The 14,280-nt window shown below is 44.9% G+C and overlaps 1 protein-coding gene across 6 annotated transcripts in view; it reads left to right on the forward strand.

Annotated features, from left to right (window-relative positions):
* Positions 1–6,277: 6,277 nt before the first annotated feature.
* The window catches only part of GNPTAB (N-acetylglucosamine-1-phosphate transferase subunits alpha and beta), a 73,953-nt gene continuing 65,950 nt past the window's right edge, over positions 6,278–14,280 (forward strand). For 3 of the 6 annotated variants that reach the window (XM_064590733.1, XM_064590732.1, XM_064590734.1), the window contains exons 1-2: positions 6,474–6,596; positions 7,032–7,147. Coding sequence is in view for 3 of the 6 variants with exons in the window: in XM_045872743.3 (XP_045728699.1) it covers positions 6,480–6,596 (117 nt within the window). In the remaining 3 variants the exon portion in view is untranslated. Of the gene's footprint in view, positions 6,597–7,031; positions 7,148–14,280 lie in introns of all 6 variants that reach the window. The other 3 variants (XM_045872741.3, XM_045872743.3, XM_045872742.3) reach the window with 2 other exon arrangements.

Raw genomic sequence — 14,280 nt, forward strand, 5'->3', positions numbered from 1 at the left:
TTAAAAAAAGAATCAGACAGCTAGAGATCAAAGTGTTAGCTTTAGTACTTGATGAAGTTAATTGGACAATGTTGTTTTACCTCTGTGGACAAGTGGGCAGCCCATATTTCATCCCTGAATGAGACAGAGTTTCTAGGTCCTTCCTCAGGCCCTGGCACAGACACTCCCATGCCTGGCAGATAGTGGATCAGAACTCTTGTCTCTGGCAGATCAGTTCAATTCCTTTCAACCTCACCAGTCAGGTGCATTCCTCCTCTCCTGCGGTGAGGAGAAGGAAGGGAGAAGAGGAGTATTAATAAAATGTTGGGGGGGGAAATGGTGTCTTGAAATGAAAGACAGTTATTGCAAACGTCTTGAGACATAAGCTCTCTGGTTTTATTCTATCAAATGGTACTGTTCAATCCCCCTTTTCTAAAAAAGGCACTGAAGACACACCACAGTTTAATCTTTGTCTCAAGTGAACAATTAGCATTTCTGATGATCTCTTGTAGCATTCTAACTGATTTTGATAAGATTCTGCGCATCCCAGGATTTATCCCTTAGAAGCAAGCCACTTACAAGAACACAGGGAAAGGGGGAGGAGAGAATAAATCTTGCGTAACCGATCTTGCCTTGGTTTTAATCTTAACAAAATCTAAACTATTAGTCAACAGTCTGACTGCTTAATTTGGGCATCTCATACTCAAGTACCAGGCAGGTAGTATCATTGAAGCAGCTAATATAACTCGGTAACTCAGGCTAATATCTTTATTTCTACACACACACAAGACCTCCTCTCCCTTTTATTTTAATCATGTGGCTCTACCTTCTGTTTACCACGTTTGATAAAGATGTGTGTGCAAAGAAATCTTTCTCACCTGTAAAATAAATTATAGTGCAAGTGCTACAATAAATGTCATGGACTCTGAGCCTCAGGGCTGGGGAAATGAAAGGGAGCCATGGACTGTGGTGAGCACATGCCCCAAACAAAGGGGGCAGGCAGTCCCTACTGAGCCACAGCTGATCGCTGTCATGCAAAAATGTGGCCACAGCGTGGCCAGATCTTCTCATTTATTCAAAATAAACTAGACATTAGGATTAGGATTTGTCTGCGAAATCTCACAACTTTAAAATATTTTTAAAAACTTGCTTGTGAAATAAAACTTATCCACACGCCATAGGTTGATCATGTGTGATGTGCTTAAATTACTCTTGCTTATGCCCTAGCAAAAGATTAGCTAGTTTTTTTTTTTTTTTTAATTCAGAGAGGGTTTTATGATGTTTGAAGTTTTCATCTTAATGTTCAAAAAAACTATTGGGTAAAGAACATATTGAAAAGAAAAAAGAGGGGCACCTGCTGGCTCAGTTTGTTAAGCACTCTTTGTTTCGGCTCTGGTCACCATCTCAGGGTCGTGAGATTGAGCCTCCTGTTGGCTACTAGCTCAGGGCAGAGTCTGCTGGAGAGTCTCTCCTTTTCCCTCCCCCACTCTGCTCTTGCCCACCACGTGTGGGTGCTCTCTTTCTCTAATAAATAAATACATAAGGGCGCCTGGGTGGCTCAGTTGGTTAAGCGACTGCCTTCGGCTCAGGTCATGATCCTGGAGTCCCGGGGTCGAGTCCCATATCGGGCTCCCTGCTCGGCAGGGAGTCTGCTTCTCCCTCTGACCCTCCTCCCTCTCATGCTCTGTCTCTCATTCTCTCTCTCTCAAATAAATAAATAAAATCTTTAAAAAATAAATAAATAAATACATAAAATCTTTGGGGGAAAAAAAGGAAAAATACTTTTCTTGATTTTGTGATAGATCTTGTCATTAGAAAATTGGAAAAATGCACCAGTGAAAAGAACACAGTGATGATTTATCTAGTATTTTTGGAATAAAGTGATCCATTTCTGTAAACTTCATAGTTTACAGAATTAAAATATTAAACCCCCAATTTTTTCCTATTATCAGTGATTGTTCCATTTTGGAAATATATTTAAAATATGTATTGCATGCCCACTATTCCTCTGGTGTTCCCAATCTGGAGAACCAGCAGTCAGCAGTCCCTACCACATCCAATCGATCCAACAATGTTACAGGATTTTTTCTCCATCAGTGCCCATGGTTCTTGGTGATGCCACTTCAAAGAATGAAGAGGTAGACCAAACAGAATAGTGGGCAGCAAAGTAAGGTTTATTGAGAGATAGTAAAGCGATACTACAAAGCTCCCAAGGAGGGAGGGGACCCGAGAGGGTTGCCCCAGGAGTTTCTAAGTCTAGGGGTTTTTATGGGCTTGTTGGCGGGCTGTTTTCATCTGATTAACCCTCCCTGCGCCTGTCATCCAGTCAGGTTTTTGTCACCTATCTATCACATGGGAAAGGGTGGAGGGCTCCTTCCAGGGTGGTGTAAAATCCTTTTAAAGGTGGTTTCCTCTGAGGGCAGAGGGGCCTCTTATCCCTGCCTGCCTGCTTTCCAAATACCCTTCATCACCAAGTCCTGACAGTTTCATTTACTAAATATACCTGGGATTCTTTCCCTTGTCTTTGTTCTGACCCTCCTCCAAGCCACCAGTGCCCCTTGCCTGGACTCTCTGGTAGTTTCTGACCTAGGGTTGCCAGACTTGACAAATAAAAATACAGGATGCCCAGTTAATTTGAATTTCAGATAAACAACACATAATTTTTTTAGTATAAGTCAATCCCAGATATTGGATGCGATATACTTACAGTTAAAAAATTATTCATTGTTAATCTGAAATCAAAGTTAACTAGGGGTCTCACTTCAACTCCATGGGTCACCTCCAATACATTTTCCACACCATGGTTATGATTCTTAAAATTCTCACCTGATCATGTCACTTTTTGGCTTTTATTAAAATTTCTTGTTATCTTTAAGATTTAGTCTTGGGTTTTTTTATTTTTAAATTTATTTTATTTTTTAAGGTTTTATTTATTTATTTGCCAAAAAGAGAGAGAGAGCGCACACACAAGCAGGGGGAGCTGCAGGCAGAGGGAGAAGCAGGCTCCCTGCTGAGGAAGGAGCCCAATGCAGGACTCGATCCCAGGACCCTAGGATCATTACCTGAGCTGAAGGCAGAGGCTTAACTGACTGAGCCATCCCAAGTCTTTGTTTTTTTAAATGATTTTATTTTTAAGTAATCTCTACACCCAACGTGGGGCTCGAACTCACAACCCTGAGATCAAGCATCGCATACTTTTCTGACAGCCAGGTGGGTGCCCCAAGTCCTTTGTTCTTAATATAGCCCTCAAGTCCCTGCCAACCTCTCCCGACTCCATCTCATTGCACCTCCACCCTCTCCAGCTTTAGATTAGAGCCTTCAACATGCCAGTCCAGCCTGGAGTACACTTCCCTTCCCACCCTCCCATCTTTAGTCCTCAAAACTTGGTGTCAGCACCTCCTCCAGGAAGCCTTCCCTGATCTTCTAGGCTAAGTTAGCTCCCCTCACAATACTAACTTAATACCTGTTTGTTCTTCTAGAGTGTAAATCCCAGGAGTCTCTACTAGGTACCCTTAGGGCCTGGTAAAATGTCTAGCACAGAGTATTCATTGATAAATGATGAATAAACACTAAACATTTCTTGAACTTTTCTCAAAGACTGGGTTCACCACTATATCACCCATTATCCTACTGTACTGGGAGCTATTGGTGCCTCCATTACATGTCTCTGTTCTTGCCTCTACTTACATTATTGGCCCCAAAATGGTCATATTTTTTTAATCAGTTTGACTTCTTTTTTAAAAAAATATTTTTTCTCTCTCATTTTTCTGTAATATTATCTGTTAAAGTCACTTCTTGCTTGGGAGAAGAACAGGAAATGGAACTCTTAATTTTTTCTTTCCCTGATCTGTCAGGGACTGAGAACTGAGACAACAAATTTTCTCAGAATTGTATTTATTAGATTTTGAGAGGACTGAGGGGTTTGCTTAAAAGCAAAACTCATGGATTTCAGTGGGTTCCTGGCAGTCTTTTTCCTTTCTTGTTTTTTTTCTGGCTTTTTTAGGTTGCCAGATAAAAGATTTTGAGATAAATGAGATGCCACTGTGTATTTTTTTCCACTGTTCAGAAGCTGATAGTTTAAAATCATTTCATGGGACACCTGGGTGGCTCAGTCAGTTAGGCGTCTGCCTTCAGCTCAGGTCACGATCCCAGAGTCCTGGGATCGAGTCCCGCATCTGGCTCCTTGCTCAGCGGGGAGCCTGCTTCTCCTTCTCCCTCTGCTGCTCCCCCTGCTTGTGCATGCTCACTCTCTCTCTCTCTGACAGATAAATAAATAAATAAAATCTTAAAAATAAATAAATAAAATTTCCACAAATTTCATACTGCTAGATTAATCTTCTAGAAGATATTTAATCAGATCATTCTCATGGTGATTGCTTATTAGAACAAAGCTAAATATTCTTAACTTTTCTTACTTTTCTTTTTCTTGACTATTTAACTTTTATTTCTTTTCTTAACTTAAAATATCCCAGGCACTTAAGCGCTTTCATGCATTATCTTATTTAATCTCCCTAATGTCTCTATAAGGTAGCTACTAGAGATGTATCATTTTATACTCACATTTATTTTACTCAAGTTCAATGACACTGGCTTAGGAGGGAGAGAGCAAGCAAGAGTGAGTTCTTTAGAAGAAAGGGCTTTGACAAAAACTTCTTCTGACACCCTTGAAGCTCTCTGGTTGGAGAATAAAGAGGCAGAAGAAAAAGAAAAAGCAAACAGCAAAGAAAACTTTCTTAGACCTATAGCTTCTAGGCAAGGCCAGGACTAGGGGCCAGGGCTAGCAGAGTGAGGCACTTGCCGTGGGTACAAAATTTAAGGGAAAGCCCAAAACTCACTAAACAAGATGAATAATATTTTAATGCTATTATTTAAAAAGCTCAAAATTAATACAAAATATCCACCGAGAACAAAATATCAAAATTTTAAACAAAGAATCTGTCTTGACCTTGCACTTGCAGGACGACTCACTTCCCCCCACCCTCAGCCCTGTTCTAGAGCCTAAGTATACTGTTCAAATCTCAATTCTGTCATTTACTGGTCATGTGGTGTTAGACAGTTATTTAACTTCACTGTACCTCAATTTCTTCATCTGTAGAATGGGGATAATAACGCTGTCCTTCATAAGGTTGTTGTGAGGGTTAGCTGAACCCCTGTCTACAGTAGATTCTAAGTAAATGCTGGCCATCATTATTGTGGAAACAAACACTGCATAACAGAGTCCTGTTGAATGCTAGATGGTTTTGTATCTTGTTACCATGCTTGAAAAGCCCCCAGAACTGCGTGTCTCACACAACTGCCCTAATTTGTGTCACGTATGTAGAGCATGTAATCAGCTTTTCCTAAAGGATTAAAAGAATTGACTAAAAAGTGTGAATGCCTTACCTTGGATTGATCTGTTCATTCTATCTCACCACCCAGTTAAGGGCATATTTTGAGTATTTCCTTAAGCTGCTTCTGAAGACGATTCTAAAAATGCTATAAATGATGGCAACATAGGCTATGTGTACTGTTTTCCGGGGTGACTAGATCAAGACAAAAATCGTATTAACTAGGGTATATTGAGAGAAAATAAAAATCTCTCCCAAGTAAGAGGCGCCGAGGGGAAGCCCTCCTGGAAATCACCTGGTGCCAAAGTAGAATTAATTGACCACTACCACCGTCTTGGTTCCCCTTCTATACTTCACACGATTTCTATCTTAACTTTTTTGTACTTAGCGGTTTGCGTGTTTATCTCCCCAGCCAGACTCCCTGGCAACAGTCGCCAGGTCAAGTTCATTTTTTAATACCCAGCACCAAGCACTTGCCAGGCACCGGACACTCACGACACATTCAGTGACTCCATGAATGAATTGAATTTGGGTTTGGGCACATTTAGCCTAAAAGTTTCCTCTTTCAAACAACATAATTAAGGAGACAGGGGAAAGGAGCCTCATAGAGTATCTCCTCTTAGCGCTGTAAAAATGATTTACCATGATTTCCCAGTGACTGTAAATGCAGAAAGGGTTTTGTGAGCACAAGCACTCATAACGCCGTCTGGGGCACAGCGACCTTGCATGGTCGGGTCCGCTCTCCTTGCGTGCCCAACTCTGCGGAGCCTAGGGGACCCGAGCGGCCCCCGCGCACGCGCGGGCGGGAAGGGCGCTCGCCTACCCTCCGCTCATCCCCCCTCCCTCCGGCCGCCAGGTGGCGCTGGCTGCCCTGCAGCCACGTCGCCGCCGACTCTCGCCGGGCCAGATCGGGGCGGCGCCGGCCGCCTCGCGGGCCGCGGGTCCGCCTCCGCCGCGCCGAGGGCGTGGGCTCCCGGCTCCCGGAAGCGGCGGCCGCGGCGCGGGGCCGAGCGGGCGTCGGTCCCCCGGAGCAGCAATGCGTGGCGGCCGCCTCTTGTGACCTGAGCGCGGCGGCCGGGCAGGGGCCGCTGAATAGCTGCTCGCTGAGGCGGCGGCGGCCGCGGCTGCTCGGGGCGGGGCGTGGCGTGGCCGTGGCGTGACGGCGGCGGCCTGATGCTGCTGAAGCTCTTACAGAGACAGACCTATACCTGCCTGTCCCACAGGTATGGGCTCTACGTCTGTTTCGTGGGCGTCGTGGTCACCATCGTCTCTGCCTTCCAATTCGGAGAGGTGAGTAGCGGCGCGGGTGCCCCCCCCCGGCCCGGGCGCCTTGGACCGGCACGACCCCGCGGCGCCCCGAGCCCCTGCCCTCGCCGAGCCCCGCGGCGCCCCGAGCCCCTGCCCTCGCCGAGCCCCGCGGCGCCCCGAGCCCCTGCCCTCGCCGAGCCCCGCGGCGCCCCGAGCCCCTGCCCTCGCCGAGCCCCGCGGCGCCCCGAGCCCCTGCCCTCGCCGAGCCCCGCGGCGCCCCGAGCCCCTGCCCTCGCCGAGCCCCGCGGCGCCCCGAGCCCCTGCCCTCGCCGAGCCCCGCGGCGCCCCGAGCCCCTGCCCTCGCCGAGCCCCGCGGCGCCCCGAGCCCCTGCCCTCGCCGAGCCCCGCGGCGCCCCGAGCCCCTGCCCTCGCCGAGCCCAGGCGTGCTTGCCTCTTGCCTCCCCATCCTCGCTGCAGCTCCGGGGACACGTCCCAGAGGCTGCCTCCCCCCCCGGAGGCTCCTAGAACTCAGATCTCCCCGAGCTCCGGTCTCGCATCTGGGATCCAGATCGCGTCCTCCCGACGGTTTGAGGGTAGGCGCTGGTTCTGCGGGTTCCCTTTGCCTCCAGGTGCTTTCTTCGGGCTCCCCAGGTCATTTGATTTTCTCCTTCAGGCCTGTTTTCCTCCACGAAGCCCCCTCGCGGGACCCAGAGTCGGTGTCTTTTCCCCTTCCTAAATTCTCCAAAATTCTCGTTCGTTGCCCCTCCTATAGGTTTCCTCCTGTTGTCACCCTCCTAATCTTTTCGCTTTTGACAAAGGCGCTTTGTCATCATCATCTCGTTTCTTTCCGGATGTCAAAACTTTCTCCAAGGGGTGTGTGTTTCTTTGTCCGTGAATTTGCAGTGAGGACAAGGTACTGGCCCCAATTTAAAGACTTACTTGTGAAAGGGATTTTTTTTTTTTTTTTTTTTTTTTTGCACTTTGGCTCTGTTATTGGGTTCAACACCAGTTATCCTGCAGAGGCTCTACTGGGAGATGTGCACACACGAATGTGAGAGATCTGTTGGCAGCTCCAGACATTCTTCCCTATCTCGAGATCAGCTGAGGCTAGGGCCCCTTCATCTGACCAGGAAGCCTTGTCTTGGACTCCAGCACCCAACCTCTTGGGAGCCGGTACAAGCCCTTGCGTCATGGGCTATGCTAATAATTTAGACTCTGGATCATACAAGTCCGGCCTTTCTTGATCTGCTCTTAATTAATGTGCAATAAAGTAGTTTGGTTAGACTCTGTAAACTCTTTAGAGGGTCCACACAACAGGTTTGGGGAGGTGGAGACACCCAGGTTTGATAGATTTTTTGCCTCTCTGGGTAGTAGATTAAACATTTTCTTGAATGAAACAGCCCTTTGGTTTAGGTTGGATAGTATATGATTTTAGAGTACACATTTAAAAACAAGTATAGCAACTTGGAGAAAAGTTGTGTTTTCAAATTGTTAGACATCTGTTTCCTTGTTTTAATATTTCCCCTTTTTTTTTTTTTTTTTGGTAGGAGGTTGCAGAAGGTTTTAAAATTAAGAGAATGGTTTTTAGAAATGCCACAGTATACATTTGCTTAAAGTCTGTACCCATGCTGGATTGTAAGCTTCACAAGAGAGGGTGCTGTCTGTTTAACTACTGTAATCCTGACCCAAGCACTGTGCCAGATATTGCCAGCATAGGCCATCTAAATATCTGTTTAATGAGTGAATGAATTATGTGGCTTGCTTTCCACTTTTAATAGTTCTTGTTTTAGAGGCAAATGAAAATAAGTCTTATACGTCAGGGTGAGAAAGTGCCCCAGACAAGTAAGCGTGGAATATGTACCTAATATTATACCGCTGCTATTCTTTGTTTCATGTACTGCAGTTTAATACAGTGAATAGATCTATGCACAGTTAAGTGTCTTGATAGAAGATTTTTTTGGCCCTGAGTAAATTTAATTTAGCTGTGTACTAACACCTCGGCAGTGTGAAGGTGACTGAAAGGTATCAGTTGCTAGAATTTTTCATTTTATATATTCCATGCCTGGTTATTTATTTACCAAAAGAAAGACATTTGTTAGCTTTGAAATGGGCCACAAATCTTAAAGTTTGGAACAGACAAAAGAAATAATAGATGAAGAATGTCAACACATGGCATGGGAGGTGGAGACAGCTGGCTCAGTGCCACTAATATATTGCCTGTAGTACAATTTCTTTCTTTCTTTTTTCTTTTTCTTTTAAATAGGCTCCACTCCCAACGTGGGGCTTGAACTGATGACCTGGAGATCTGAGAGTCGCACGGTCTACTGACTGAGGCAGCCAGGCACCCCCGTAGTACAATTCCTGCAGCACAGTGGAAAAGAGGAGCCATGGGATTAGGCAGATCAGGGTTTGAATGCTGGTGCCAGTATTAATGATAATAGCTAATATATAGGGCTAACCAGATACTAGGCACGGTCTTAACTGCTTTACATATATTAACTCTTTTATTTCATTTATTTTTAAATTTTTATTTAAAGATTTTTATTTATTTATTTGTCAGAGAGAGAGCGTGCACAAGCTGGGGGAGCGGCAGGCAGAGGGAGAAGCAGGCTCCCCACTGAGCAGGGAGCCCAACGCGGGACTTGATCCCAGGACGCTGGGATCATGACCTGAGCCGAAGGCAGACGCTTAACCAACTGAGCCATCCAGGCGTCCTATATTAACTCGTTTAATCTTCATGACAGCACCCCTGCGAGATGGGCACTGTTATTATACGAGTTTTGTATGTGATGAAACTGAAGCATTTGCACAGATTAATCCAGCTAGCTCATAGCAGAGCTGGGCTTTCAGCCAGCACTGTGTGGTTCCAGAGCTGTACTGCTCTTAAGCACATCTCTTCACGGTCTCTCAACACAGTCTGGTCTGCCCTTTGTATGATTTTGGAAAAGATACTTAACCCTTTTGAACTCCAGCTTCCTTGTCTTTGAAATGGAGATAAGAACAACTTCGTGGCAGGGTTGATAGGATTAAATAAGACCTCTTCTACAAGGCACCATTCGAGGCTCCTGGCACATAACAGACTTTCATTAAATGGTAGTAGGTACTGCTACTGTATTATCATCAACTATTTTATGCCCTTAGTCCTTATTCTGAAATAAACCCTTCAAGTAGAATACTCCCATCATACAGTTAATGTTACCAACTTGTTAATAACTTCACTAATTGCAGTGCATAAAAGGACTAAGAAGGTCCTTGTTAACTGTGAATTCATTAATAATTTTCCCCCCTCTCAGTATAAGTGGTATTGGCTGCTGCCTTTTGATAAGCCCTTTGTACACTTATCCAAATTTTGAGGAAGAAAAATATAATTGAGGGAGGGAAGTATTAACACATAGTATTTTTAAAAATTTCCCTTAAAGTTGAGCCAGGTAGTTTCTGGAGAACTCTGGGGAACTCTGATAGAACAAAAGCAGAGCTGGATCCAAACCACAGGGAGAGCCCTCAGGATGGGTACTAATAGCCACCCAAGTATACCGCGTTGGGGTGAGAGAAGCAGGTAGGAGCTTATCTAATGTAAACTAGTTGATTGGATAAATCCTGTGACCTCTGGGAGCCTAAGTCCCCACATCTGCAAATCAGGGCACTAGATCACTATGCTCCTAAGATCATTTTTAGCTCAGAAACTTCTGACTTTAAATATTTGTCCTCTGTTGGTTGATATTTTGTAGACTTTAAAACATGTGTTTTTGGAGTAAAATTTTATTACTTCAGGGCTATCATTATTTAGTTGAACCATTTATATACAAATCCACCATCCCTTATCTGAAAATTCTACTGAATTAACCTTATAATTTTAACATCAGTATCTTTTACAGTGAAACATAGGAGTATTCTTACTCAGGAAAATAAATACTATAAATAGTTTCCAGTCAGTTGTAGGCCAAGTTTTGCCACCAAATGAGTTCAGGTGGTCAGGTTTTGTTGCCAAATAAGGTACAAAAAGGTCTTCAGTGTTGAGAACTTTCTGGATTTCAGGATTGCGAACAGAGGATTGTAAATCACAGCTGGGTGTATATGAGTGTATCTGCATGTATGGAAACAAATAAGTACGCCAAAATTAACTTCCATGAGGAAGCAGATTTAGGTAGAATCTACCCATACTGGGTAGTAACTTTCCCCTGGCCTCCCTACTCCCTTTTGCTTGCCTGCCTTCTGCCATTTTGGATTAATGAGATGTTACTGTTCTGTGAAAAAGAAGGTTGAAAACTGGATCCAGTCAAAGTCATGCTCAGCCAGTTTCTCATCCTGGCTCAATTTGAAAAAAGAAATACACGGTAACTACCGTGTTTGTATTTGATTAGTTCACTCATTAAACGTATATTTTGAGTGTGTTCTTTGTCAAAGGCAACAAATAGGTGGAGTCCAAGGGATCTGGCCTGAGAACTGGGAGACAGCCTCTGGCCTGGTTCTAGTTCCAGCGTAAACTGTGACCTTCCATGCTTTCCATGCTGTGTTATATTCCCAGCTGCCTCCTGGTTTGGGGCAGCCACCCTTATCTGTTATCTTATCTCGTGTAGATTTCTTTCAGGGGTGAGGAAGGCTTTCATTAATTAAAAATAATGTTTTGGGGCGCCTGGGTGGCTCAGTCGGTTAAGCGACTGCCTTCGGCTCAGGTCATGATTCTGGAGTCCCGGGATCGAGTCCCACATCGGGCTCCCTGCTCGGCGGGGAGTCTGCTTCTCCCTCAGACCCTCCCCCCCTCATGCTCTCTCTCTCATTCTCTCTCTAATAAATAAATAAAATCTTTAAAAAAAAATAATAATGTTTTAAAAAGTCAAGATTTCTAAGACCCTCATTTTAGCTTTAATGTTCTGTGAATATACATTTATTGAGTGCTTCATATGAAAAAGCATGAACTATAATGTAATGTCATTTGCACTAGAGAGAAAATGCCAGTGGCCACACAGCCTTTTTAAATGGTCTCTTTCTTTTGTGGGGTTTGGGAAAGATACACAGCCCTGCTAACTGTCAAAGCAGGGACCTTGTCTTAGTACCTGCTGTATTCTTAGCACCTAGGAAGTGCTTGGTACCCAGTTGGTGCCAAATAAATGCTTGATATGGATGGGTGAATGCATTAATTGGGTGATCTTAATAAACATCCCTTCATTTCCAAAAAAAAGTTAAGATTTCTACCCTGAAGCAGACCCATCTCTAGCTACCTTTGATTTCTCAGACACCATTTCTGACTGTACTTTGTATGGTGAAAAAGGTGTTAGCAGGTATACAAAGAATTACAGCTCCTTTGGCCATGTTTGTCTAGTTGAGGTGAGGCCATGCTCTAGATATGAGTAACAGTACAAGGAAGTAAGTAATTGAATGGGTACACAGTAATTGCTTAGAAAGTCAGAGGAAAGGAAGAAAATTATGGGTTGAAACATCCTAGAGGACGTGGGGATTTTTACAAGGAGGCAGGAACTGTTTGCTTTTGAACTGTTAGCGGTTTGAACTGGTACTATCAGCACTTTGTTGATGTGACAGTGACAGAGTGACAGAACCCAACTCAGACCTGCCTTAAGAAAAAGGTAGTTTTTTGACTCATATTGTTGAAAAACAGGGTGAAGCTTCTCCCAGGGTTGGATAGGGTGCTCAAATGATGACATCAGGAATCTCTTTTTGTCCCTAGTCTCCAGCTCTGTTGGTTTAGTACCCAGGCAGGTGCTACCCGTATGGGAGGAGATTGCAGCCAGCCCTGGCAGCTTCTAGTCTGTCAGTTGAGTTTCTTTCTCCTTAGTGCCAGCTAGACCGAGGGTGGCCTGCCCAGCCATGGAACGAGTGCCCTTGCTGTGCCCTCGTTAACTGCCTGTACCGTCCCCAGAGCTAGGGTTGTGGGTGGTGCTGTCAGTCTCAGCCACAGGGACTGACGGGGGTTCCCCAGAGGGCAATCACGAGACTGTTATCAAGAGAAGGGCCAGAGCAGCACATGGTCTACACAGTGCCTCGAGCCAAAACCCATTTCCTTTCCTGGGCCTTACTGTTGGCATTGTGACTGTGATAGCTGTTAGCCCTTTACCTTCTTCTAAAGGATGTAAAAGTTATTTCCATTTTGGATGTCTTATTAATTATTCTGTCTGTGAAACCTGTATTCTTAGTTGGGTGTATTTTTTGTTGTTGTTGTTGTTGGCCGTGCTAATATGCAGTTCATGTGCCCTTATATCTTTCAGCAACGATTCATTATGTACCTTTAATATGGTGATTTGATAGTTACAGTTTTAGCAATGAGGTCTAAATATTGTTCATTTTGTTAATGCAATTTAGCGTGTTGTGAGAGAAAAAACTTAACCTTCTTGCAGCACCTGGCACACCTGGTTTGGATATTCTCACTCCCTCATTCTTCACGGAGACTACCCTCCCTGTTCTCCTTGCCCACCCACTGTTCTCTCTCAGTCTTGAATGTTGAGATTCCCCAGGCTTTGCTCCTTGGCCATTTCCTCTTATGGGGGATGTCATGTTTCAGACCCCCATCCAGACGTTTGTGACTCCGCCGTCTCCAGCTGCTTTAATGACAAGATCTAATTCCGCACTTCCTTCTACCTGCCTACAGTGCACACCTTACCACTCTGCCTCCCTTTGACAGATAGCAGCACTCATTCATCATGGTGCTTTTTCTTCACTGCACCCCAACATAGCTTCAGAATAATTCTTTAACAGTGTGGGATTCCTCTAGCTCCTGAGAGCTCTCCCAGAAAATGGAGGAAGAACTTGACCCAAGACCTCAGCAAGCCTTTCCTGGAATTGGATCATAGAGGCATTCCTAAAAACACCCCTTGGAAGGAGGAAGAGGTTGCTTTTGGACCAGTCTGATCCATTCCTGAACTTAGGGCCTGTCTCCTGAACATTTGTGTTATGTGGGTGTGGAGTTCTATTAGGAAAGAGTAGGTAAGTGGTGCTGGGTAGATCATGGCTGTAAGTGTCATGTTCAGTAAGCACAATTGGTGGGATGTGCAGCAGTTCTCATGTTGAATAAGCACAACTGGTGTGTAGCAAGTGTCTTTATCTCCCACTGGCCCTTTGTATCAACTTGTAGGGTTAGTTCTACCTCTGCCTTTGGGTGAAAATTCAGGTGGGCCTAAGCCTTCTCTTGTCACTCCTAGGTAATAAAAAGTCTTTTTTTTTTTAAGATTTTATTTATTTATTTGTCAGAGAGAGAGAGAGAGCACAAACTGGGGAGCGGCAGGCAGAGGGAGAAGCAGGCTCCCTACTGAGCAAGGAGCCCGATGTGGGACTTAATCCCAGGACTCTGGGATCATGACCCGAGCTGGAGGCAGATGCTTAACAACTGAGCCACCCAGGCGTCCTGGTGATAGAGAGTCTTGTGGTCACTTCAAATTATGAAACATAATGTCATTTCAGCAACTTCAAGCCTGTTGAATTTGAAGCGTCTGAGGTAAGGCCTGTTCAGGCCTGCCCTAGGCAGAAAACCTGCAATTGAGGAAGGAAGGTTGGGCACAGTGGGCTACTTTTCTCTTTCTTCATCTGATGCTTCTCCTTCACCTCCATAGCCTGTTTCTGGCCCTTTCTAGGGGCCAGCACCCTAGGAGGTTGGAGCACCTAGAAGAGGGAAAGGAAGTTAGGGCAGGAAAGTCCTTCCAAAAACAGGTGTGGAGCTTTCTGGAATTTGCAGGTCTCAAAGCTTGTTCTGTCTTGAGTGCTTTCAAAGGGCCTCCCT

The sequence above is a fragment of the Mirounga angustirostris genome, unplaced genomic scaffold, assembly GCF_029215605.1.
Source record: "Mirounga angustirostris isolate CCGP_5_RB_7025 unplaced genomic scaffold, mMirAng1.0.hap1 SCAF_5, whole genome shotgun sequence".
NCBI classification, from domain to species: domain Eukaryota; kingdom Metazoa; phylum Chordata; class Mammalia; order Carnivora; family Phocidae; genus Mirounga; species Mirounga angustirostris.